At 45.3% G+C, this 26,185-nt stretch overlaps 1 protein-coding gene across 3 annotated transcripts in view; it reads right to left on the reverse strand.

The window, feature by feature from the left end:
* The window catches only part of LIG1 (DNA ligase 1), a 389,895-nt gene that overhangs the window by 45,273 nt on the left and 318,437 nt on the right, over positions 1 to 26,185 (reverse strand). For all 3 annotated transcript variants that reach the window (XM_069741985.1, XM_069741988.1, XM_069741987.1), the window contains 2 exons: positions 20,778 to 20,930; positions 4,862 to 4,915 (listed from right to left, as the gene is read on the reverse strand). In XM_069741985.1, the coding sequence (XP_069598086.1) occupies positions 4,862 to 4,915; positions 20,778 to 20,930 (207 nt within the window). The remainder of the gene's footprint in view (positions 1 to 4,861; positions 4,916 to 20,777; positions 20,931 to 26,185) is intronic.

Genomic DNA, 26,185 nt, shown 5'->3' on the forward strand with positions numbered 1-26,185 from the left:
ATCGCTTGGTGTTTAAATAAAGGACACGTTTAACTGCAGTTGGTGAGTGCATTTGCATTTCTTGTTGTTTTGGTACCATGTGACCGTTCACTACAGGAAGAAGCTGCCGGAACCCGGAGAAGCAGGGACTGCACCGCGCCAGGAGCAGGTGAGTATAATGGGGAGGGAAGCGCTGCGCGATATTCACCTGTTCCTCTCCATCTTCTGCAGAGACGCTCAGGTCAGAGTGCGTGATGACGTGGTTAGTGCGCGCCCTCTGCCTGAACGTCAGTGCAGAAGACGCTTAAGATGGAGGGAGCCGGAACGAGGAGCAGGTGAACATTGAAAGTGCCGGGGGCTTGAGCGATGGAGAGGTGAGTATGCGATTTTTTTTTTTTTTTATTGCAGCAACAGCAAATGGGGCAAGTGTCTGTATGGAGCATCTATGGGGCCATAACGTTTGTGCAGCACTATATGGTGCAAATGTCTGTATGGGGTCATAATCAACGTTTGTGCAGCACTACGAGGGGCGATCCAAAAGTAATGATAATCAATACTAAACACAATGAATATATTAAAAAAAAAAAATTTTATTTTTCTACATAGTATCCTAACAAGTCTATACATTTAGTCCATCTCTTTTCTAAACTTAGAATTCCCTTCGAAAAAATTTTTTGATGTTGACCCTCGTATATGGGGCAAGTGTCTGCATGGAGCATCTTACGGGGCCATAACGTTTGTGCAGCACTATATGGGGCAAATATCTTTATTGGGCATCTTATGGGGCCATAATCAACATTTGTGCAGCATTATATTGGGCAAATGTGTCTATGGAGCATCTTATGGGGCCATTATTAACCTTTATGCAGGATTATATGGGGCATATATTAATATGGAGCATCTTATGGGGCCATCATAAACTTTATGGAGCATTATATGGGGCTCCAGATTCAATATGGATATTCAAAAACACTTAACCTTTTGATTTACTAATTAATTTTACTTTTGACATTTACCGGTAGCTGCTGCATTTCCCACCCTTGGCTTATACTCGAGTCATTAAGTTTTCCCAGTTTTTTGTGGCAAAATTAGGGGGGTCGGCTTATACTTGGGTCGGCTTATACTCGAGTATTTACAGTATATATGCTCTTTTGCATTTTTAATTGTTTGTCCAATCAATGTCATGTGTATACTATATACCATATATACTAGAGTATAAGCCAAGATTTTCAGCCCACTTTTTTGGGCTGAAAGTCCCCCTCTTGGCTTATACTCGAGTCATACCCAGGGGTCGGCAGGTGAGGGGATGCGGGGGCTGTCTAATTATACTCACCTACTCCTGGCACGGTCCCTGCTTCCCGGCAGCTTCCTCCTGTAGTGAGAGGTCACATGGTACCGCTCATTACAGTAATGAATATGCGGCTCCACCTCCCATAGAGGTGGAGCCGCATATTCATTACTGTAATGAGCGGTAACGGTGACCGCTCACTACAGGAAGAAGCTGCAGCGCCGGGGAAGCAGGGACTGCGCAGTGCCAGGAGCAGGTGAGTATCATGGGGAGGGGAGCGCAGCGCTGCGCGATAGTCACCTGCTCCTCGTTCCGGCGCCGCTACGTCTTCAGCAGTGACGCTCAGGTCAGAGGGCGCGGTGTGTTGTGAATTCTGTGGCAGAGCTCCCTCCTGTGGTCACAGGTGGTACTTCGGCTGATTCTCTCTGTGAGCTTCCGTTGGTGGAGGAAAGTGGTACTGCGGCTTCTGAGTTTCCTTCCTCAGGTGATGTGGTGAAGTCGTTAGGTGCTGCTCTATTTAACTCCACCTAGTGCCTTGATCCTGGCCTCCAGTCAATGTTCTAGTATTGGACCTGTTTCCTCCTGGATAGTTCCTGTGGCCTGCTGCTCTGCATAGCTAAGTTCTGCTTTGCTATTTTGTTTGCTGTTTCTTTCTGTCCAGCTTGTCTTTTTGTTTTTTTCTGCTTGCTGGAAGCTCTGGGACGCAGAGGGTGTACCTCCGTGCCGTTAGTTCGGTACGGAGGGTCTTTTTGCCCCTTTGCGTGGTTTTTGTAGGGTTTTGTGTTGACCGCAAAGTTACCTTTCCTATCCTCGCTCTGTTCAGAAAGTCGGGCCTCACTTTGCTAAATCTATTTCATCTCTACGTTTGTCTTTTCATCTTAACTTACAGTCATTACATGTGGGGGCTGCCTTTTCCTTTGGGGTATTTCTCTGAGGCAAGGTAGGCTTATTTTCTATCTTCAGGCTAGCTAGTTTCTCAGGCTGTGCCGAGTTGCATTGGGAGCGTTAGGCGCAATCCACGGCTGCCTCTAGTGTGGTTGGAGAGGATTAGGGATTGCGGTCAGCAGAGTTCCCACGTCTCAGAGCTCGTTCTATGTTTTTGGGTTATTGTCAGGTCACTGTATGTGCTCTGACCTCTATGTCCATTGTGGTACTGAATTACCTTATCATAACAGCGGTGACGTGGTCAGTGCACGCCCTCAGCCTGAACACCAGTGCTGAAGATGGAGCGGCGCCGGGACGATCAGCACGTGAATATTGAAAGTGCCAGGGGCCTGAGCGACGGAGAGGTGAGTATGTAATTTTTTTTTTATCACAGCAAATGGGGCAAGTGTCTGTATGGTGCATCTATGGGGCCACAACGTTTGTGCAGCACTATATGGGGCAAGTGTCTGTATGGGGCCATAACGTTTGTGCAGCATTATATGGGGCCATAATGTTTGTGCAGAACTGTATGGGGCCATAACATTGGTGCAGCGTTATATGGGGCCATAATGTTTGTGCAGCACTATATGGGGCAAGTGTCTGCATGGGGCCATAATGTTTGTGCAGCACTATATGGGGCCATAATGTTTGTGCAGCACTATATGGGGCCATAATGTTTGTGCAGCACTATATGGGGCCATAACATTTGTGCAGCACTATATGGGGCCATAACGTTTGTGCAGCACTATATGGGGCCATAATGTTTGTGCAGCACTATATGGGGCCCTAACATTTGTGCAGCACTGTATGGAGCAAGTGTCTATATGGGGCCATAACATTTGTGCAGTACTATATGGGGCAAGTGTCTGTATGGGGCCATAATCAACGTTTGTGCAGCACTATATGGGGCAAATATCTTTATGGAGCATCTTATGGGGCCATAATCAGCATTTGTGCAGCATTATATTGGGCAAATATGTCTATGGAGCATCTTATGGGGCCATTATTAACCTTTATGCAGGATTATATGGGGCAAATTTTAATATGGAGCATCTTATGGGGCCCATCATAAACTTTATGGAGCATTATATGGGGCTCCTGATTCAATATGGATATTCAAAAACACTTAACCTACTGATATCTCAATTAGTTGTACTTTTAGTGATATCTATTTTTATTTTTGAAATGTATCGGCAGCTGCTGCATTTCCCACCCTAGGCTTATACTCGAGTCATTAAGTTTTCCCAGTTTTTTGTGGCAAAATTAGGGGAGTCGGCTTATACTCGGGTCAGCTTATACTCGATGTATATATATATGTTTTCAATGCACTATGAGGTAGATCATGAGTAAACTTCATAGTTGAAACGCGTTGACCGTCCTCAACTATGTTGTTTATGCAGAATTTTTGAAGAATTTTATTTTTTTTTAGTTGTCCAATAAAGCTTTATAAAGTTTGATCCGCCTCCAGCTGGTCATTTCTCGTCTTATTTCCATTTGTTTATTTATTTTGACAAAGACTAAAAAACACCAATACACCAGTGTAACACAGTATTAAAATTTTTACCTGGGGTGCAGGATATATTATTACTCCAATAATCGTGTAAACAGGTCCTATGTGCATAGTTATACCCAAAGTAATTATCCAAAAAAAATCCTAGTGTTCCCTATCTAATACCAAATGACTGTGGAGGTTGGCACTCTATAAGATACGAGATTGGCGGCCTCACTCTTCCCCTGTTATGCCCTATTATAACCAGATGAAGAGGTGGGAATACAGGTGAGGTAAAAGATGATGAAAAGTCAGTGCAGCATATACGTCAAAATTCAAAATCCCACTAACACGAAGCCAGTAAAAATATCGGGAAACATAACCTCAAAAATTATGGTCATAGCTGAACTTGCTGACAAAAGTATCAATAGTGCAGATAATGTAAATAAGACAGGGAGTTTATCGTGACCCTGATAGTATCTTTATATCCACAATGTTATGGACAAAACAATTCTAATGTTCCCTATCTGGTTCACTAACCTGATACTACCTGACTGCAGAATGCCTTGTATACATTGATCTTTAACGCCTTAGTGACCAATCGTATTTTGACCTTAATGACCAGGCCAATATTTACAATTCTGACCAGTGTCACTTTCTGTTGTCATATTTCTGCAACGCTTCAATGGATCCCACTGATTCGGAGATTGTTTTCTTGTGACATTGTACTTCATGATAGTGGTAACATTGTTTGATATGACTTGTGATTATTTGTGAAAAAATAGATGGAGATTTTCCGATGCGGGGGGAGCTATACCCTTATTTCTTAGCACCATTACAAAGCGGCGCTGATGAATAATGCCCCTTAACTGCTGCTGTTAAAAGGCTTATCGGTGGTCATTAAGGCGTTAAGCCTCTCACCTAGTCAAATCAGATCTCATACTTTGCACTGATGTGGGGCAGCACGCTGAAACACTGTCTGCAAATTGAAATTCTTGTTTGGCTTTTACCCCAAGTCATATTGCAAGGCTTGTTAAAGAGTTGATATTGACTTTTAAGATTGCTACATCCAATAGGTGGTGATAGAGTTCAAGTCCTCTTTCTCTCTGAAGAGACACTTTGCATATAGGATGATTATGCATACAAAACAGTATATTATCAGACTACACTGAAATAGTTACCTTTAGAAAACGGTGATGCTTTTCTAAGTCTTCATCTGTAAAGCCTGTTCCAATCTGGGGGGGAAAAAAAAGGTTTAAATGTAGTAAAATAATGCATACACATGTATGTCTGCTATCTGTTCTTTCTATAACAAGCAAGGACTGGATGGGGTGAAGACCTAGGCTATAGCTAAGTGAATCAATTACAGCTGCTGAGAGGATATAATGGCTATAAAAAGGAAAGGCCCTCATACTGCCAAAGTCCTATTTACAGATGAAAAACAAATCTGTTCATTGGGTTTTCTGCTATACGTTCCACATCTCCAGTCCTTAAGATCAACCAACAGATTATATGTTCCGGATTTCATTAGTATTGCGCTGGTGATAATCCCATCAAATGTGCAATACTAAAATAATGCTGAAAATGGTGGCTCTTGAGTACAGGGGATGGGGAACACTAGGTTCTACCTATAGGTGCACGCACAACAGTCTATACTGCTTAGTTAAAGGTAACCTGTCACACCCAAAATCGAAGGTGAGCTAAGCCCCCGGCATCAGGGGCTTATCTACAGCATTCTGTAATACTGTAGATAAGCCCCCGATGTATCCTGAAAGATGAGAAAAAGAGGTTAGATTATACTCACTTGGGCGGGCGGTCTGATCCGATAGGCGTCGCGGTCCGGGGCCTCCCATCTTCTTATGATGACGTCCTCTTCTTGTCTTCATGCTGAGGCTCCGCCGCAGTCGTACTTAGTCTGTCCTGTTGATGGCAGAGCAAAGCACTACAGTGCGCAGGTGCTGGGCCTCTCTGACCTTTCCCGGCACCTGCGCACTGCAGTATTTTGCTCTGCCCTAAACAGGACAGATAAAGTACACCTGCGCCGGAGCATGAAGACAAGAGGAGGACGTCATCGTAAGAAGATGGGAGGCGCTGGACCGGACCGCGACACCCATCGGACCAGACCGCAGCTGGACCGCCCCTGGGTGAGTATAATCTAACTTCTTTTTCCTCATCTTTCAGGATACATCGGGGGCTTATCTACAGCATTCCAGAAGGCTGTAGATAAGCCCCTGATGCCGGTCGGCTTAGCTCACCTTCGATTTTGGGGGTGACAGGTTCCCTTTAATAGTACTTGTTCAGAAAACAGATAGCGCTACTATCGACACACACAAAACTGATTCCAGTCTTGAGATTGGCATCTTCTCCAGATGGCCACATACCCAACAGAAATAAAAATATGTTTTCATGCAGCTTTTCAAAAGCAGAGCCGGTGAGAGCAGGCGAGTTAAAATGAGCTGTGTGTAATCAGTACGCGCCTCCACCAGCCAAATTCTGACTGCTGGTCTCTGCATGATGTGTTCAACCACTTCTCTCCGTTTCTAAGAGCCATAAAGTCTGTATTTTTGGGGGAAACAGTCGTAGGACGACATTTTCTTGCAGGGCAAGTTGTAATTTTGAATTACTCTATTCACTTTATCATATAAAGTACTGGAAAACAAAACTAAAGTGGAATGAAATAGTGAAAAAAAGCCCAGCTCCTCCATTGTATTTTTTTAATGCCTTTCAAAGTGCGGTAAATATGACCTAGCAATAGGATTCTACAGGACAGTATAACTACAGCGACACCAAACTTACGGCTTTATTTTTTTTTTTTAAACAGGCTCATTTTATTGAACAAGTTTTTTTTTTATAATTTACAATAAACAGTTACAAGTAGAACAAAGAAGCTGAATGTAGTACAAAATACACTGCACAAAAAATAAAGGGAACACAAACAACAGAATATAACTCCAAGTAAATAAAACTTCTGTGAAATCAAACTGTCCACTTAGGAAGCATCACTGATTGATAATCAATTTCACAAGCTGTTGTGCAAATGGAATAGACAACAGATGGAAATTATTGGCAATCATCAAGACACACTCAAAGGAGTGGTTCTGCAGGTGGAGACCACAGATCACATCTCAGTACCAATGCTTTCTGGCTGATGTTTTGGTCACTTGAATGTTGGTTTTGCGTTCACACTCGTGGTTGCATGAGATGGCCTCTACAATCCACAAAAGAGGCTCAGGTAGTGCAGCTCATCCAGGATGGCACATCAATGCAAGCTGTGGCATGAAGGTTTGCTGTGTGTCAGCATAGTGTCCAGAGGCTGGAGGCGCTACCAGGAGACATGCCAGTACATCAGGAGATGTGGAGGGGCAGTAGGAGGGCAACAACCCAGCAGCAGGACAGGTACCTCTGCCTTTGTGCAACAAGGAACAGGAGGAGCACTGCCAGAGCCCTGCAAAATGACCTCCAGCAGGCCACAAATGTGCATGTGTCAGCAAAACGGTTAGAAACCGACTCCATGAGGATGGTCTGAGTGCCCGACGTCCACAGATGGGGGTTGTGTTCACAGCCCAACACCGTGCGAGATGCTTGGCATTTGCCACAGAACACCAGGATTGACAAATTCGCCATTGGCGCCCTGTGCTCTTCACAGATGAAAGCAGGTTCACACTGAGCACGTGACAGAGTCTGGAGACGCCGTGGAGAGCGATCTGCTACCTGCAACATCCTTCGGCATGACTGGTTTGGCAGTGGGTCAGTAATGGTGTGGGGTGGCATTTCTTTGGAGGGCCACACAGCCCTACATATGCTTGCCAGAGGAAGCCTAACTGCCATTAGGTACCGAGATGAGATCCTCAGACCTCTTGTGAGACCATATGCTGGTGCGGGTGGCCCTGGGTTCCTCCTAAAGCAGGACAATGCCAGACCTCATGTGGCTGGAGTGTGTCAGCAATTCCTGCAAGATGAAGGCATTGACGCTATCGACTGGCCCGCCCGTTCCCCAGACCTGAATCCGATTGAACACACCTGGGACATCATGTCTCGCACCATCCACCGTCACGTTGCAGCACTGACTGTCCAGGAGTTGGCGGATGCTTTAGTCCAGGTCTGGGAGGAGATCCCTCAGGAGACCATCCGCCGGCTCATCAGGAGCATGCCCAGGCATCTTAAGGAGGTCATACAGGCACGTGGAGTCTACACACACTACTGATCATCATTTCCTTGTCTTGAGGCATTTCCACTGAAGTTGGATCAGCTTGTAATTTGATTTTCAACTTTGATTTAGAGTATCGTTCCAAATCCAGGCCTCAGTGAGATCTTAATTTTGATTTACATTGATAATTTTTATGTTTTATTGTTCTCAACGCTTTCCACCCTGTAGTGAATAAAGATTTACAACTGGAATATTTTCAGTGATATCTAGGATGTGGTATTTTAGTATTTTTTGAGCAGTGTATATGCTTGCCTTTTACATACGGTATATCAACATAAATTATTAATAAAATAATATCATTACAGCAATTTGCCAGTGGATTTTATATCATAGATTAGCACCACCAACAATTATCCGCAAAAAATGAGTATGACCCGGCAATGAAGAATCCGCTGCACTTTCATAGGTCTTATATGTGTAAAACTTCCATTTTATTGAAGAATAGTAGAAAAATATAAAAGAGGACAGTTACATGCAGTCAGATCAGCCAGTGGACATCTAGAACCAAGATGTTTCGGCCTGTAACAAGGCCTTAATCATAGTCTCCAACAATTATCAGGTCCGAAGAATTCTATATGATTGAACATCCCAGGTATAAGAATGAGCAGTCAGTATTACCCTAAGAAAATTAAATTAGTCATGAACCCTCTTCTACCAATTGTCCCCCAATATCACATGCCTCTTCTGGTGCCCACCCTCTAAACTGCTGCATTAGTGACGAAATCTAATACACATAAGGATTTTGTATTGTCAAGACCCCATCCCCCTTTTTCCTCTGAAGTATCTTATCTAATCCTCGCAATTTTCTTCTTCCAAATAAGTGCTCTGAACAAAGTATTAATCTTATTGAAAAATTTCCTATGCATCCAGATCGGAGCATTATTTAAGAGGTATAGAAGTTGCGGCAGAAGGTGTTGACCTATGTTCTGAATTGGGCTAGCAGGGCATCTAAATTAAGGGATTGGTATTTTCATTTTTATAGCGCCATTTATTCCATGGTGCTTTACATGTGAAAAAAGGAGCATACTTAAGGTACCTTCACACATAACGATATTGTTAACGATATCGTTGCTATTTGTGACGTAGCAACGATATCGTTAATGAAATCGTTATGTGTGACAGCGACCAACGATCAGGCCCCTGCTGGGAGATCGTTGGTCGCTGAATAAAGTCCAGAACTTTATTTCGTCGCTGGACTCCCTGGAGACATCGCTGGATCGGCGTGTGTGACACCGATCCAGCGATGTCTTCACTGGTAACCAGGGTAAACATCGGGTAACTAAGCGCAGGGCCGCGCTTAGTAACCCGATGTTTACCCTGGTTACCATGCTAAAAGTAAAAAAAAACAAACACTAGATACTTACCTAACGCTGTCTGTCCTCCAGCGCTGCGCTCTGCTTCTCTGCTCTCCTCCTGTACTGGCTGTGAGCCGGAAAGCAGAGCGGTGACGTCACCGCTCTGCTTTCCGGCTCCCAGACAGTACAGGAGGAGAGCAGAGAAGCAGAGCGCAGCGCTGGAGGACAGACAGCGGTAGGTAAGTATCTAGTGTTTGTTTTTTTTTACTTTTAGCATGGTAACCAGGGTAAACATCGGGTTACTAAGCGCGGCCCTGCGCTTAGTTACCCGATGTTTACCCTGGTTACCGGCATCGTTGGTCGCTGGAGAGCGGTCTGTGTGACAGCTCTCCAGCGACCAAACAGCGACGCTGCAGCGATTCGGATCGTTGTCGGTATCGCTGCAGCGTCGCTAAATGTGAAGGGGCCTTTAGACAAGTACAATAAACATGAGCAATACAAGGCACACACAAGTACAGAAGGAGAGAGGACACTGGCCGTGAGGGCTCATAGTCTACAGAGGGTGGGTGAGGATGCACTAGGAGAGGGTAGAGCTGGTCGTGCGGCGGTTCAGTAGACTGAGGATCACTGCAGGTTGTAGGCTTGTCGGAAGAGGTGGGTCTTCAGGTTCTTTTTTTAAAGTTTCCATGGTAAGCGAAAGTCTGATGTGTTGGTGTAGAGTGTTCCAAAGTATGGGGGAAGCACGGGGAGAACGCTTGTATGCGGTTGTGGGAAGAAGAGATAAGAGGGGAGTAGAGAAGGAGATCTTGAGAGGATCGAAGGCTGTGTGTAGGTAAGTACCGGGAGACCATGTCACAGATGTATGGAGGAGGCAGGTTGTGGATGGCTTTATATGTCATAGTTAGGGTTTTGAACTGGAGCCTCTGGACAATAGGAAGCCAGTGAAGAGCTTGGCAGAGAGGAGAGGCTGGGGAATAAGGGGGAGACAGGTGGATTAGTCTGGCAGCAGAGTTTAGGATAGATTGAAGTGGTGCTGGAGGGGGGCCAGAGAGTAGCAGGTTGCAATAGTCAAGGCGGGAGATGGTGAGGACGTGCACGAGCGCTTTTGCAATTTCTTGGTCAAGGACTGTACGGATCCGGGAAATGTTTTTGCATTGGAGTCGGCAGGAGGCGGCAAGGGCTTGGATATGTGGCTTGAAAGAGAGGGCAGAGTCGAGGATCACCCCAAGGCATCGAGCATGCGGGACTGGGGAAAGTGAGCAGCCATTAACATTAATGGATAGGTCTGGTGGAGGGGTAGAGTGAGAGGGGGGAAAGATGATGAATCCTGTTTTGTCCATGTTCAGTTTTAGAAAGCGAGTAGAAAAGAAAGATGAAATAGCGGATAGACATTGTGGGATTTTGGTCAGTGAGGTCAGGTCTAGATAGGTAGATCTGTGTGTCATTGGCGTAAAGATGATACTGCAGACCATGGGATTCTATGAGCTGTCCCAGGCCAAAGGTGTAGATGAAGAGTAGGGGTCCTAGAACTGAGCATTGGGAAAAACCGAAAGACGGGGCGAGGTGAGGAGGTGGTGTGGGAGAGGGAGACACTGAATGTCCAGTCTGTTAGGCTACGTTCACATTAGCGTTTTGCGTGTTTGCGTCGGGCGCAGCAGCGGCGACGCATGCGTCATGCGCCCCTATATTTAACATGGGGGGGCGCATGGACATGCGTTGTGCTGCGTTGTGCGACGCATGCGGTTTTTTTGCCGCAAGCATTGGGTGCAGAAAACGCAACAAGTTGCATTTTTTTTGCGTCCAAATTTCTGCAAAAAAGGACGCATGCATCGCAAAACGCAGCGTTTTAGCGTGCGTTTTTATTTGCGTAGTGCGTTGCGTCGCCGACGCAGCGGCGCACAACGCAAATGTGAACGTAGCCTTAGATATGATGAGATCCAGGATAGGGCCAAATCTGTGTTGCCAAGAGATGACAATCTGTAACAAGAGGGAATGGTCCACAGTGTCAAAGGCAGAAGACAGATCCAGGAGAAGGAAGACAGTAGTGTTGCTTGCTGTGTGGGGCAGCACAGTGGCTTAGTGGTTAGCAGTGCAGCCTTGCAGCGCTGGAGTTCTGGGTTCAAATCCCACCTAGGACAACATCTGCAAAGAGTTTGTATGTTCTCTCCATGTTTGTGTGGGTTTCCTCCGGGCACTTCGGTTTCCTCCCACATTCCAAAGACATACTGATAGGGAATTTAGATTGTGAGCCCCATCGGGGACAGTGTGTGCAAAATGTAAAGTGCTGCGTAATATGTTAGCGCTATATAAAAAAAAAAGATTATTATTATTATTGCTCTTGGCGGCTAGGTGATTGGTGACTTTAGATAGGGCAGTTTCAGTTGAGTGATGCGGTAGGAAGCCAGATTGTAACCGGTCAAAGAGGGAGCAGAAGGAGAAGTGGGAGGACAGTTCAAGATGTACATTCTGTTCCAGTAGTTTTGAGGCATAAGGGAGAAGTGATATCGGGCGATGGCTATACACAGAGATGGGTCGAGGGATGGGTGTGATTGAGGCATGTTTGAAGGATTAGGAGAAGACACCATTTGCAAGTGAAAGGTTGAAGAGATGTGTTAGGGTTGGGATGAAGACTGTACCGAGGTTAAGGATGAGGTGGGATGGGAGCGGGACAAGTGTGCAAGTGGTGAGATGTGATCTTGACAGAAGGGTGGAGAGCTGATCAGTTATGGTGGAGAAGCTGGTTTTGGAAGAACAGAGCTGAGCAGTTAAGAGGAGGGGCACTGGGGGCTACAGGCCAAAGCTTTCTCTAATGTTATCGATCTTCTGCTTAACCCCTTCCCGACCTCCGCCGTACTATTACAGCGGAGGTTGGGTCCCCTGCTTTGATGTGGGACAGCTGACATGTGCCTGCAATAGCGGCGGGTGAAATCGCGATTCACCCGCCACTATTAACCAGTTAAATGCTGCTGTTAAATGCTGACAGCGGCATTTAACTGGCGCTTCCGGCCGCGTGGCCGGAAATGATCGCATCGCCGACCCCTGTCACATGATCGGGGGTCGCCGATGCTTCAGGATGGTAACCATAGAGGTCGTTGAGACCTCTATGGTTACTGATGCCGGCCTGCTGTGAGCGCCACCCTGTGGTCGGCGCTCATAACAAGTCTGCAATTCAGCTACATAGCAGCGATCTGATGATCGCTGCTACGTAGCAGAGCCGATCCAGTTGTGCCATGGCAAAAGTTAAAAAAATACGTTTTAAAAAATATGAAAAAAATAAAAATATATAAAAGTTTAAATCACCCCCCTTTCGCCCCATTCAAAATAATAAAAAAAGAATCAAACCTACACATATTTGGTATCACCGTGTTCAGAATCGCCCGGTCTATCAATAAAAGAAAGGATTAACCTGATCGTTAAACGGCGTAGCGACAAAAAAAAATCGAAATGCCAGAATTACGTTTTTTTTGGGTCGCTGCGACATTGCATTAAAATGTAATAATGGGCAATCAAAAGAACGTATCTACACAAAAGTGGCATCATTAAAAACGCCAGCTTTGCACGCAAAAAAATAAGCCCTCACCTGACCCCAGATCACGAAAAATGGAGACGCTAAGGGTAATGGAAAATTGCGTTTTTTTAAGCCGCGGTGTAACGTAGTCCGTTAACGCCGCCATAGACTGCAATGTCAGACGCATCGCTAGCGCACACCCACAATGGACGTGCGCTAGCGATGTGCCGTCATTTGAGTGACAGACCGGAGACGCGGGCTGCAGCGTTTCCGGGTCCGTTACTGCCAGCGCAGATGGAGCTAGCAGAAGTTCCATCTGCGCTAGCGCTGTGCACAAGTCGACACTTGCGTTAGTGCAGTCCATTCAACGTATGCGTTGAACGGACTGCACTAACACAATGTGAACCTAGCCTTAGATAAAACGTAACCTAGACATGTTTGGCGTCTATGAACTCGTAATGACCTGGAGAATTAAAATGGCAGGTCAGTTTTAGCATTTAGTGAACCTAGCAAAAAAGCCAAACAAAAAACAAGTGTGGGACTGCACTTTTTTTTGCAATTTCACCGCACTTGGAATTTTTTTTCCCGTTTTGTAGTACAAGACATGCTAAAACCAATGATGTCGTTGAAAAGTGCAACTTGTCCCGCAAAAAACAAGCCCTCACATGGCCATATTGACGGAAAAGTGAGTAACCCATCCACTGCCCATCAAACCTGCCACATGAAATACCAGAAGATTATATCTAACAGGCCATAGGTCGGTAAATATTAAAAACATATAGATGCCCCCACAATAGACATGAATCCAGCCATTACAACAATAGGTACATATATCAATGAAAAGGGATAAATATCAGGAAGTTAAAGGATAAGATACATAAATGGATATAACAGGATAAAGAAAGCACAGGCCACCCAGGATGTGTGTGCAAAATTCTGACCATAAGTGAAAAGAATTGTTAATAAAGTTCAAGGTGCCCAGTAGAGATACATATGCTGCACTTTATCAGTGTTGTTGCTGTCTTTCTTGGTGGCACACATGGGTTGCAATATCTGGTTATTCTCACCATTTATATTATATGTATCTCTTTATGTAGGTATACCTTTATGTAGGTATAATCTTCTGGTATTTCATGTGGTAGGTTTGATTGGCAGTGGATGGGTTACGCACCTTTCTGGGTAAAATTTTCTTGGCTGGTGCGCATGCGTGCTGACGCACTGGACATGTTGCCGACGACTATGTCAATCCCTGGCAGTGGGCGGGGCGCTGGATCGGGTCTCCACCCACATATATGCGTGGGTTGCGAACCGGCTACGGTGCCTCACCTTCTGCCATGACGCCCTTGTCCGCTCCATTTGGTCCGATTGTGTCGGCATCTGCATGCGCCGCCATTTAGCTATTTAACTTGGCTTCTACCCGGCTAATACTTTAAAACTATAATCAAACTACAAATATCGGCATCCTTTCTCCTGACTTCCTGTCCACCACGGTCACATGACGGTACTCACTCTATCCGGCTATTACTTAAAGGGCCACTGTCACCCCCCTGCAGCCGTTATAAACTAAAAGAGCCACCTTGTGCAGCAGTAATGCTGCATTCTAACAAGGTGGCTCTTTTAGTTTTGTGTTCAGGTATTATTAAAATAAAGCGTTTTGAAACTCTGCAGAAATACCTGTCTTTGTCCACGGAGGCGGGTCTGAAGCCTCCTCTGTGAAGTGCCCAACAGCCGTCACTCACATCTTCTGGGGCGATGGTCGCCGCCCCCTGCGCGCTGTTTTCTTTTCAAATCCAACGCCGGCGCTGTGTAAATATTTGTGGTGCAGGCGCAGTAAGCTCTGGCTGTCTGACGTCACAGCCAGGCTTGCAGACTGCGCCTGTGCTGGCAGTGCGGCCACCCACCTCGGGAATCCCTGCCCCGCAATGTGTTATGCATTATGCACAGTGCGGGGCTAGGATTCCTGGGCATGTGCACTGCGTGTCTCAGACTCTCACCCACGTTCCCCGCCTTCCAGCCTCTGGCTATTCAGCTGAGCTCATCCTGCCGCCTCCTCCTTCTGCTCATAGCAATCGCCGGGAAAGAAACAACCTACGAAACTTGCCTGCTAGCTGGCTGGAAGGCGGGGGACGTGGGTGAGAGTTGGATTTGAAAAGAAAACAGCGCGCAGGGGGCGGCGACCATCGCCCCAGAAGATGTGAGTGACGGCTGTTGGGCACTTCACAGAGGAGGCTTCAGACCCGCCTCCGTGGACAAAGACAGGTATTTCTGCAGAGTTTCAAAACGCTTTATTTTAGTAATACCTGAACACAAAACTAAAAGAGCCACCTTGTTAGAATGCAGCATTACTGCTGCACAAGGTGGCTCTTTTAGTTTATAACGGCTGCAGGGGGGTGACAGTGGCCCTTTAAGGAATAAACTACAAATACTGGCATCCCCTGCACCGTTTTCCTGTTCACTAGAGTCACATGATCTGGGACCCGCTGTGTTGTGATTGGTCTCTCTGGGTTTAAAAGGGACATGATTAGGTTATGATGCCACTCCCCCCGAAGAAAGCACGTATATGGGAAGTGGCACCATCACCTGGGCAGCGGTAAGTTATTTTTCTATGCAATTTTAAGAGCTTTGTCACTATTTTAGGTAGTATCAGTGCAGTATTCTTTGGTTATTTCTACATAACCGTGGGCATGTCCTATGACTTTGTCTTAACACTATATTATTATTATTATATTATTAACACATCATTAGTGCCCCGGTCTATTTGGATTCGATATTTATATTAGACCAAGCGCTGATCTATATAATTTATGCTACATAGATGTTACTTTGACTCCATTTTCAAGCACCATTGGCTACTTTTTAATATTTGTCATATACATGTTGTTCTGATATTAGTAAAGTTTTTTCCACTTTGTTCGATATTCGCTTTTTTGTCTATATGCTTGTGCTAATTTAGCGTAGAACTGCCCCCTTTTATTATTTCTTATTTTGGATGCGGTGATTTTCTGAACTTTTTCCAGTTATTTACTTATGTTATCTCTCGTCCCATTTTGTTGAGGGTACTAATTTGGATTTTGTGTAAAATTCTTGTGTATATAATATGAGGTTGTATCCTTAATTAACAGGCATAATACAATTACATTTTTAATGGCTATTCAATTTAGGCAGCAAAGTGATGCAAAAAGAAGGAAAAAAAAGGGGAGGGGGAGAGGACAATAGAAAAAAAATAAACATAAAAGTCTTGACACTTCACTGAAATGGAGAGAAGTAGGACTAGCTAACGACCACAGACCAAAATGAGTCCGAGACCAACCTGTCTCGCATCTTATTGAACGAGAGTGTTTAGAGATGCATTCTGCTTTCTTCATGTCCAGTTTAGGACAACAAAGGTGCCAGTACATTAACAATTGTGGACTGTACATGAGTAGAAGAGACATGAAATTCAAGTGTCCCCCCTGCGTATGGCCTTCTCTTTGGTATCCAGCCAGATCAGTACTGTATTGGGAGAGTCAAAAAGATGTATATTTCCATGAACAGTCACCCGTAGTTTGGCAGGAAACATGATGGAATATGGTACTTGCAGATTCCTTAGCCATTCTTTCATATCTTGAAATTGTGCTCTTTTTTCTGTACTTCCACTGAGAAACCAGGGAAAATAAGAGACCCTATTGCCATCTACGGTGATGCCTCTGAGGTCCCTGGCCCTCCAGAAAATAGAGTTCCTGTCCTTAAAATGCAGCAGTCGCATAACAGGGACTGGGGGTGTTCCAGGTGGCGGGGATTGAGTGAGCATCCTGTGTGCCATTTCTAGCGTAAAGAATAGTGATAAGAGAGTATGCTCATTACTCTGGTTTCTCCGAGCATGCTCGGGTGGTCTCCGAGTATTTCGGCGTGCTCAGAGATTTAGTTTATGTCGACGCAGCTGCATGATTTGCAGCTGCTAGACAGCTTGAATACATGTGGGGATTGCCTGTTTGTTAAGCAACCCCCACATGTATGTATTCAAGCTATCCAGCAACCGAAAATCATGCAGCTGCGTCGACAAACTAAATCTCTGAGACCACTCGAGCATGCTCAGAGAAATCCGAGTGACGAGCACACTCGCTCATTACTAGTAAAGAGCTGTGAGAACCTCTTTTCCCAGGATCTTTGGCAGCCATGCTTCAAAATATGCCACAAGATTTCTGCCTCTTGCTTTCTCAGGAGCTCCCACTAAAGGCAAGTTGTTTCTACATGACCTATTCTGTAGGTCACGAACTTCCCTAGATCTCCAGTCAGTAGTGGATGTTTGTCTTCCATATGGCTGACTTACCCCTTCAGTCCCATCATCCTTTTATTAATCCCATGCAAAGCAAAGCTTGCTTAATACAGAATATGTCTGTTCTCATGTCTCACATTTGTGTGAATTGTGTGGCCAGAATGGAGTTACCCAATTTACTGCAGTCAATTCAACCCCAATTGTGGGTTCCGCCATCAGTGACTCTATTTGCAGGATTCGCCCTTATATTCCCGTCAGTATCGATCTGCATGGGATCTTCACGATACTGTGCGATGAAGGCAGCATCCATCTTAGCAGTGGCGTCTTTGGTCCTGGGCTCCGTGTCTGCCTCCGGAGCCAAACTGGAATAATCCTCATCACTGCAGTCCTCTGTACTTGTTTGTTCAGGAGGCATGTGGGCGAATCTTTCCAGCTTTGCTGCTGCTCCAGATCTTCTGTTGAGAGTGAGGGTGTTGAGCGCCGGTCCTATATTGGATGCGGCCGCTTCACCGACTCCATTTCTTGTCTCTTCCTGTAGGTCATGCCGATATTCGACTTCTCGGTCAGGACCCCGGTGTCTACAGAGAGTTTCTGTATTATAAACTTTGCCGTGGAGGTAAACTATTGCTGGTATTTAAGGATATAGCCAGATTCAGAGCGGGAGCTCTGACACAGCCCGTCTGCCTCACATGCCGCTCAGGCCAAACACCCCCCAAACTTACAGCTTTTACATATATTTTACACTGGTTCTAGAATATTCAGACCTCTGTTTAAAAAAGGGGATTGTGCCGCCATTTTCTGAGACTCAAAACTTTAATTCTCTTCTTAAACTTTAACCATTTTTTACATTTTTCTTGTCTTTAAAAAGGAACTTGAATGTGCATATAGTATGCATGGTGAAACTAATGATCTCCTATGAAATTCAGCCACATGACTGAAAGGACCCAGTCCCCTCAACTTTGTCTAATACAAACATTTGAGGTATGGGCCCGACATGCTGCGTGAAAACTGAAAACCCTTCACTACTTTTCACACTGTCAGAGCATGAGATCTGCGTGTTTGGCTACTTTCACACTAGCGTCGGCCCGACGCAAACTGCAAAAAAAATGAACGGGGGCAGCGGATGCAGTTTTATAACGCATCCGCTGCCCCATTGTAAGGTCCGGGGGCGGAGTTCCGGCCGCGCATGCTGCCAACCACATTCAAGAAGTTTATTAACCTTTCAGGTATTTCACAGGAATTTTGGGAATGTTTAAAAAAAAAATAAAAAAATGAACATTTAACTTTTTTCACAAAAAATTAACTTCAGCTCTAATTTGTTTTATTTTACCAAGGGTATCAGGAGAAATTGGACCCCAAAAGTTGTTGTACAATTTGTTCTGAGTATGCAGATACCCAATATGTGGGGGTAAACCACTGTTTGGGCGTATGGCAAAGCTCGGAAGGGAAGGAGCGCCGTTTGACTTTTCAATGCAAAATTACTGGAATTGAGATAGGACGCCATGTCGCGTTTGGAGAGCCACTGATGTGCCTAAACATTGAAACCCCCCAATTCTAACTGAAACCCTAACCCAAACACACCCCATGCCCTAATCCCAACTCTAACCACACCCCTAACCCTATCCCCAACACACCCCTAACCGTAATCCCAACCCTAAACACACCCCTAACCCCAACACACCCCTAACCCCAATCCTAACCACACCCCTATCTCCAACACACCCCTAATCCCAACCATAACCCTAACCACACCTCTAATCCCAACCGTAAGTGTAATTCAAACCCTAACTTTAGCCCCAACCCTAACTGTAGCCCCAACCCTAACCCTAGCCCCAACCCTAACCGTAGCCACAACCCTAACCGTAGCCACAACCCTAACTGTAGCCACAACCCTAACTGTAGCCACCACCCTAACTGTAGCCACCACCCCCTAACTGTAGCCCTAAACCTAAACCTAGTGGGAAAATGGAAATAAATACATGTTTTAAATTTTATTATTTTTCCCTAACTAAGGGGGTGATGAAGGGGGGTTTGATTTACTTTTATAGCAGGTTTTTTTTAGCTGATTTTTATGATTGGCAGCTGTCACACACTAAAAGATGCTTTTTATTTCAAAAAATAGTTTTTGCGTCTCCACATTTTGAGAGCTATAAGTTTTCCATATTTTGGTCCACAGAGTCATGTGAGGTCTTGTTTTTTGCGGTACGAGCTGACGTTTTTATTGGTACCATTTCCGGGCACGTGACTTTTTTGTTTGCCTTTTATTCCGATTTTTGTGAGGCAGAATGAACAAAAACCAGCTATTCATGAATTTCTTTTGCAAGGGGCGTTTATACCGTTCCACGTTTGGTAAAATTGATAAAGCAGTTTTATTCTTCGGGTTAGTACAATTACAGCGATACAAAATTTATCATTTTTTATGTTTTGGCGCTTTTATACAATAAAAACTTTTATATAAAAAAAATTATTTTTGCATCGCTTTATTCAGAGGACTTAATCTTTTTTATTTTTATCTTTTTTATTTTTTTGCTGATGATGCTGTATGGTGGCTCGTTTTTTGCGGGACAAGATGACATTTTCAGCGGTACCATGGTTATTTATATCCGACTTTTTGATCGCGTCTTATTCCACTTTTTGTTAAGCGGTATAATAAAGCGTTGTTTTTTGCCTCATTTTTATTTTTTATTTTTACGTGTTCACTGAAGGGGTTAACTAGTGGGACAGGTTTATAGGTCAGGTCGTTACGGACACAGCGATACTAAATATGTGTACTTTTATTTCTTTTTTTTTAGATAAAGAAATGTATTTATTGGAACAATATTTTTCTTTATTTAGGAATTTTTTTTTTTACACATGTAAATATATATATATATATATATATATATATATATATATATATATATATATATATATATATAAAATATTTTTTTTACTTTGCCCCAGTGTGGGACATCACAGAATAGTGTCAGATCGCTGATCTGACACTTTGCAGAGCACTGTGTCAGATCAGCGATCTGACCGACTGCTCCAGGCTCACCTGCGCCTGCTCTGAGCAGGCGCTTGCAAGCCACCTCCCTGCAGGACCCGGAAGGAGCCTCGCAGCCATTTTGGATCCGGGGCCTGCAGGGAGGAGATGCTCGGAACAACAAGATCGCATCGCGTTGTTCCGAGGGTCTCAGGGAACCACGCAGGGAGCCCCCTCCCTGCGCAATGCTTCCCTATGCCGCCGGAGTGCTGCGATCATGTTTGTTTGCAGTGTTCCGGTGGTTAATGTGTCGGGAGTGGTCCGTGACGGCTCCTGGCACATAGTGCTGGATGTCAGCTGTAATAATCAGCTGACACCTGGTGGCGATCGGCCGCAATCCCCCCGTGAGTGCAGCCGATCGCCTATGACGTACTATCCCGTCCCTGGGAATTAAGTCCCAGGTCACCTCGACGGGATAGTACGTCATATGAGATTAAGCAACATTGCAGTGGTGAGATAAAAATAAAAAAAACCCTGGAGTGATGCGTAAATAATAATGAGAATGATGCTCCATTGTAAATTACAGTTTCATGGATGAAAAACGTCCGTATAGCCACAATCATATCAGATTAAAAAAAAACAAACACAAAAAACACTCAGGAGCAGCAGGAACACAGTAACAGACAATACTGGACCTGGTGACAGGACCCCTTTAAATAAAAGTGCAGCCACACACAGGTAGATAGGTACTATTGAAGGTATCCATTATTCTGTAAAATGAGAAATCATCACAAAGATGTGAATGCAGCCACAGAAAACATGTTATTTACTGGATTCAATTTGACCACATCAGTCATTCAGACAAACCTTGCAGATGGTCTGATATTCCTCACTTTCTTCATCATATGATGCAAGTAGGAATCCTCCATATATGCCTGTTCGCTTTCCTTTTCCCAGATAACCACCAATTACCACTAGATCCAGGGTGTCTCCTAAACCTTCTAAATAATCTTTCTTCAACTAAAAAAATAAAATATTGAAATAAAATATGAGAATTACCATCTATTATTACCAAAAAAAAGAAAACCAGGCATGATATCTGATCAGTGTACTCTTTAATGCTGTTGTCCTCTTCCTGAACAATGCCCCTTTAAATGTAGTCGTCCCCTGTGTAAAAAACATACAGTCGCCTCCTGCACCAGCGCCGATCCATTGGAGCAGAGCCTGCCAACGTTTGAGTGAGAGCTCTACCATGTGAGCCCATCAGTCAAATCCTTGGACGAATGAGGGACTAGCGGAAGCAGTGACTGCAGCAAAGCAATAGTGACCACCGACTGGCTGCAGGCCTCTTATGGTATAACAATGCCAAGGGAACCCGGCAAAGCCAACACGTACATTGCTCGGGTAATGGACACTCCCTTTAATTTAAAGGGATTATCCAGTCAAAATCGATATGTCTGCAGTGACTCTGTGTGACTGCAGACCTAGGTATCCCACCAGCACACGCACTATGGGGATTTGCAGGTGTAAGACCTGGGACCGGAGGGTATGTATGTTATATATACTCCCGACCAGTGGGTGTGGCCTCACTCTACATAAACTTCACGCAGTACACGCACCCCGTCTAGGGATGCGGCCGGCCCGCGGCCGACTAGAGGGTGCACATAACATTCATAAGTCTGCACTTCATTTGTTTGATTTGATCTATTAGGGAATTTTCACACGTTGAGTATTTTACATCAGTATTTGTAAGCAAAACCAGTAATGGAACAATCAGAAAAAGAAAAAAAAAGTATAATAGAAACAAGTCACCACTTCTGCATTTTTCTCCCACTACTGATTTGCCTTGCAAACACTGATGTTAAATACTGACCAAATACTGAATGTGTGAACATGGCCTTACTGGGATTTCAGATAGTGTAACTGGAAACAGGTTTTCCAAGCCAGACAATTCATTGAAGAATCAACCAAAAAGATAAGTAGAAATGGATGGCACTAGAGCGACATAATGTAAGCAGGACTTAAAGCGGAATCCCAAATTGCCAGGTGTCACGCATGCTGGGGGTAGTGGTGCTCTGCACGATAATAAAGCATGAAGAGTTCATATAAGCAGTAGAAAAGAAATCTGCGGCACTCACCCCAATTGTAGCAGTGAAGACGTGAAACTTTAATGGAGAAAATACATCAATATTACATCCATCTGGACATAAGGTAAGCAGGAGGGTGCGGTAATGGAGCTTGGACGACGGCCGTTTCGCACGTAATGTGCTTCGACGGGTCCAGGTCCCGTCGAAGCACATTACGTGCGAAACGGCCGTCGTCCAAGCTCCATTACCGCACCCTCCTGCTTACCTTATGTCCAGATGGATGTAATATTGATGTATTTTCTCCATTAAAGTTTCACGTCTTCACTGCTACAATTGGGGTGAGTGCCGCAGATTTCTTTTCTACTGCAATTCATTGAAGAGCTCAGCTAGGTGGGGTGCACACTATATCTCTGCTCCTAGCCACACTACACATCTGAAAGCTTTTCCAGATGTATAATGTAATATCGTCACAGGGAACCATTCACCAGACGGAGGCCGGAAGTGTGTTTGGTCAGCCTCCGTCTGGCCTGCAAACAGTTCTACGACCATAAAGAAAATCACAGCGGACTATACATTTCTATACAGAGGGACACTGAAAAGAAGCATATACCATTTGTTCCGGCGGTATCCACCCTGCCAGTATGCACAGATGCAGTGCAGACGGAGCATTAGAAAAGTTGCCATTTGCCTATGTGAAAGGTTTACAATGTACCGCCAACCCTTACAATGTACCGCCAACTGTAAAACCCTCAAAAGGCCGCTGACAGCCCCCCGGATTGGCTAGACTATGTGGTGTGATCGATGCAAATTGTTATGGGGACGCTCCTATGGCCTCAGTTTTCATTTGGTGTAGCACTTAGGGTAAAAATTAACTTTTAATAGAGTTATTTAAAATGATAAAGCACGCAAACAAAGTGCAAGGTGCAAAGATGAACACAAAGAAAGGTGTACTTGCTGCAGATCTATTAGGCCCCTTTCACATATCAGTTTCTTGCAATCCGTCGAATTTTGAAAAAAAAAACCGGATCCGGCAACTGATGCCGCCAGACCGGTTTTTTCTTAAGTGACGGATTGCGACACATGGCCTCACGTTTCATTGTCGTTCGCCGGATCCATCGAAAATGGTTTGTCCGACGGCTGGAGACAATGGACAAAGTAACTTTTTATGTGAACGTCAAAAAAAACGGACAGTGACGGATCTGTCGCTGTCCGTCGTTTGCTAGAATGTAGAATGGAAGTCTATGGCACCAGCTTCATCTGCTTTTTAACTGAGCATGTGCCGATCCAATTAGCCAGATCCACTAGTTGGATCCATCCAAAAACGGATCTGTCGCATCAGTTTTTCACAATCTGCGACGGATCCATCGAGATCCGTTGAACTAACGGATTGTGACTGACGGCAAAAAACTGATGTGTGAAAGGGGGGGGGGCCTTACTCTGCAGAATATTACTGGGGCATATGTTTGTTAGGGGATATCATAGTGTATTTGTGTAAGGACCATAAGGCATGAGGTATATCTTGGGTTCTGCCTTCTTGGAGACTATAGATCTATAGACACTCTGAATAGAGAATCAACTCTCTTCCTTTCATGGGTAAATTCAAATCTGACATTTAATAAATGTATCAAGGCTGTGTATTATAGCATACTGTGTGCTGAGCATCTAGTATGTAATAGGTTGCATCTACAGCTCAATGAAACAAGATTTCCTCAGCAAGTCTGGAAAATGAAACAGATATACGGTACTTAGGCCTCAATAGACACAACTTTGGGAATATGCCTCCCTTATTATCCTATTAACACATTTCCAAATGATAAACCGATAGCACACATACCCCTATAGGTAAAGCAGGGGTGATGGTGAGTATAGGAACAGTCGTGTCTCCAAAATTATACCCACAGTACTTTTATCACCACATTAACCCCTTCCCGACCTTTGACGCCACGTAGGCGTCATGAAAGTCGGTGCCATTCCGACCCATGACGCCTATGCGGCGTCATGGAAAGATCGCGTCCCTGCAGATCGGGTGAAAGGGTTAACTCCCATTTCACCCGATCTGCAGGGACAGGGGGAGTGGTAGTTTAGCCCAGGGGGGGGTGGCTTCACCCCCTCGTGGCTACGATCGCTCTGATTGGCAGTTTCACTTTCAACAGCCAATCAGAGCGATTTGTAATATTTCACCCATTATAACGGGTGAAATATTACAATCCAGCCATGGCCGATGCTGAAATATCATCGGCCATGGCTGGAAATACTAGTGTGCCCCCACCCCACCCCACCGATCGCCCCCCCCCAGCCCCCCGATCTGGCCGGTACACTGCTCCGGCTCCCCTCCGTCCAGTGCTCCGCTCCCCCCCGTGCTCTTGTCCGCTCCCCCCGTGCTCCAATCACCCCCCCGTGCTCCAATCACCCCCCCTGCACTCCGATCCACCCCCCCCCCGGTGCTCCGTTCCACCCCCCGTGCTCCATTCCAGCCCCCCCGTGCTCCGTTCCACGCCCCCCGTGCTCCGTTCCACCCCTCCCGCACTCCGATTCCCCCCCCCCGTGCTCCGATCCCCCCCCCCCCCCCCGTGGTCCCCCCCCCCACCCCATCATACTTACCGATCCAGCCGGGGTCCCGTCCGTCTTCTCCCTGGGCGCCGCCATCTTCCAAAATGGCGGGCGCATGCGCAGTGCGCCCGCCGAATCTGCCGGCCGGCAGATTCGTTCCAAAGTGCATTTTGATCACTGAGATATAATCTATCTCAGTGATCAAAATAAAAAAAATAATAAATGACCCCCCCCCCTTTGTCACCCCCATAGGTAGGGACAATAAAAAAATAAAGACATTTTTTTTTTCCACTAATGTTAGAATAGGGTTAGGGTTAGGGTTAGGGGTAGGGTTAGGGTTAGGGGTAGGGGTAGGGTTAGGGCTAGGGTTAGGGCTAGGGGTAGGGGTAGGGTTAGGGTTAGGGTTAGGGGTAGGGTTAGGGTTAGGGGTAGGGTTAGGGCTAGGGTTAGGGTTTCGGTATGTGCACACGTATTCTGGTCCTCTGCGGATTTTTCCGCTGCGGATTTGATAAATCCGCAGTGCTAAACCGCTGCGGATTTATGGCGGATTTACCGCGGTTTTTCTGCGCATTTCACTGCGGTTTTACAACTGCGATTTTCTATTTGAGCAGTTGTAAAACCGCTGCGGAATCCGCACAAAGAAGTGACATGCTGCGGAATGTAAACCGCTGCGTTTCCGTGCAGTTTTTTGGGCACAGCGATTTTTGTTTCCCGCAGGTTTACATTGAACTGTAAACTCATGGGAAACTGCTGCGGATCCGCAGCGTTTTCCGCAGCGTGTGCACATACCTTTAGAATTAGGCTATGTGCACACGGTGCGGATTTGGCTGCGGATTCGCAGCAGTGTTCCATCAGGTTTACAGTACCATGTAAACATATGGAAACCAAATCCGCTGTGCCCATGGTGCAGAAAATACCACGCGGAAACGCTGCGTTGTATTTTCCGCAGCATGTCAATTCTTTGTGCGGATTCCGCAGCGTTTTACACCTGTTCCTCAATAGGAATCCGCAGGTGAAATCCGCACAAAAAACACTGGAAATCCGCGGAAAATCCGCAGGTAAAACGCAGTGCCTTTTACCCGCGGATTTTTCAAAAATGGTGCGAAAATATCTCACACGAATCCGCAACGTGGGCACATAGCCTTAGGGTTAGGGTTGGAATTAGGGTTGTGGTTATGGTTAGGGGTGTGTTGGGGTTAGGGTTGTGGTTAGGGGTGTGTTGCGGTTAGGGTTGTGTTTAGGGTTATGGCTACAGTTGGGATTAGGGTTAGGGGTGTGGGGGGGTTAGTGTTGGAGGTAGAATTGAGGGGTTTCCACTGTTTAGGCACATCAGGGGTCTCCAAACGCAACATGGCGCCACCATTGATTCCAGCCAATCTCGTATTCAAAAAGTCAAATGGTGCTCCCTCACTTCCGAGCCCTGACGTGTGCCCAAACAGTGGTTTACCCCCACATATGGGGTACCAGCATACTCAGGACAAACTGCACAACAATTACTGGGGTCCAATTTCTCCTGTTACCCTTGTGAATCTAAAAAAATGCTTGCTAAAACATAATTTTTTTAGGAAAGAAAAATGATTTTTTATTTTCACGGCTCTGCGTTGTAAACGTCTGTGAAGCACTTGGGGGTTCAAAGTG

This window comes from Ranitomeya imitator, chromosome 10, assembly GCF_032444005.1.
Source record: "Ranitomeya imitator isolate aRanImi1 chromosome 10, aRanImi1.pri, whole genome shotgun sequence".
Taxonomy (NCBI): Eukaryota; Metazoa; Chordata; class Amphibia; order Anura; family Dendrobatidae; genus Ranitomeya; species Ranitomeya imitator.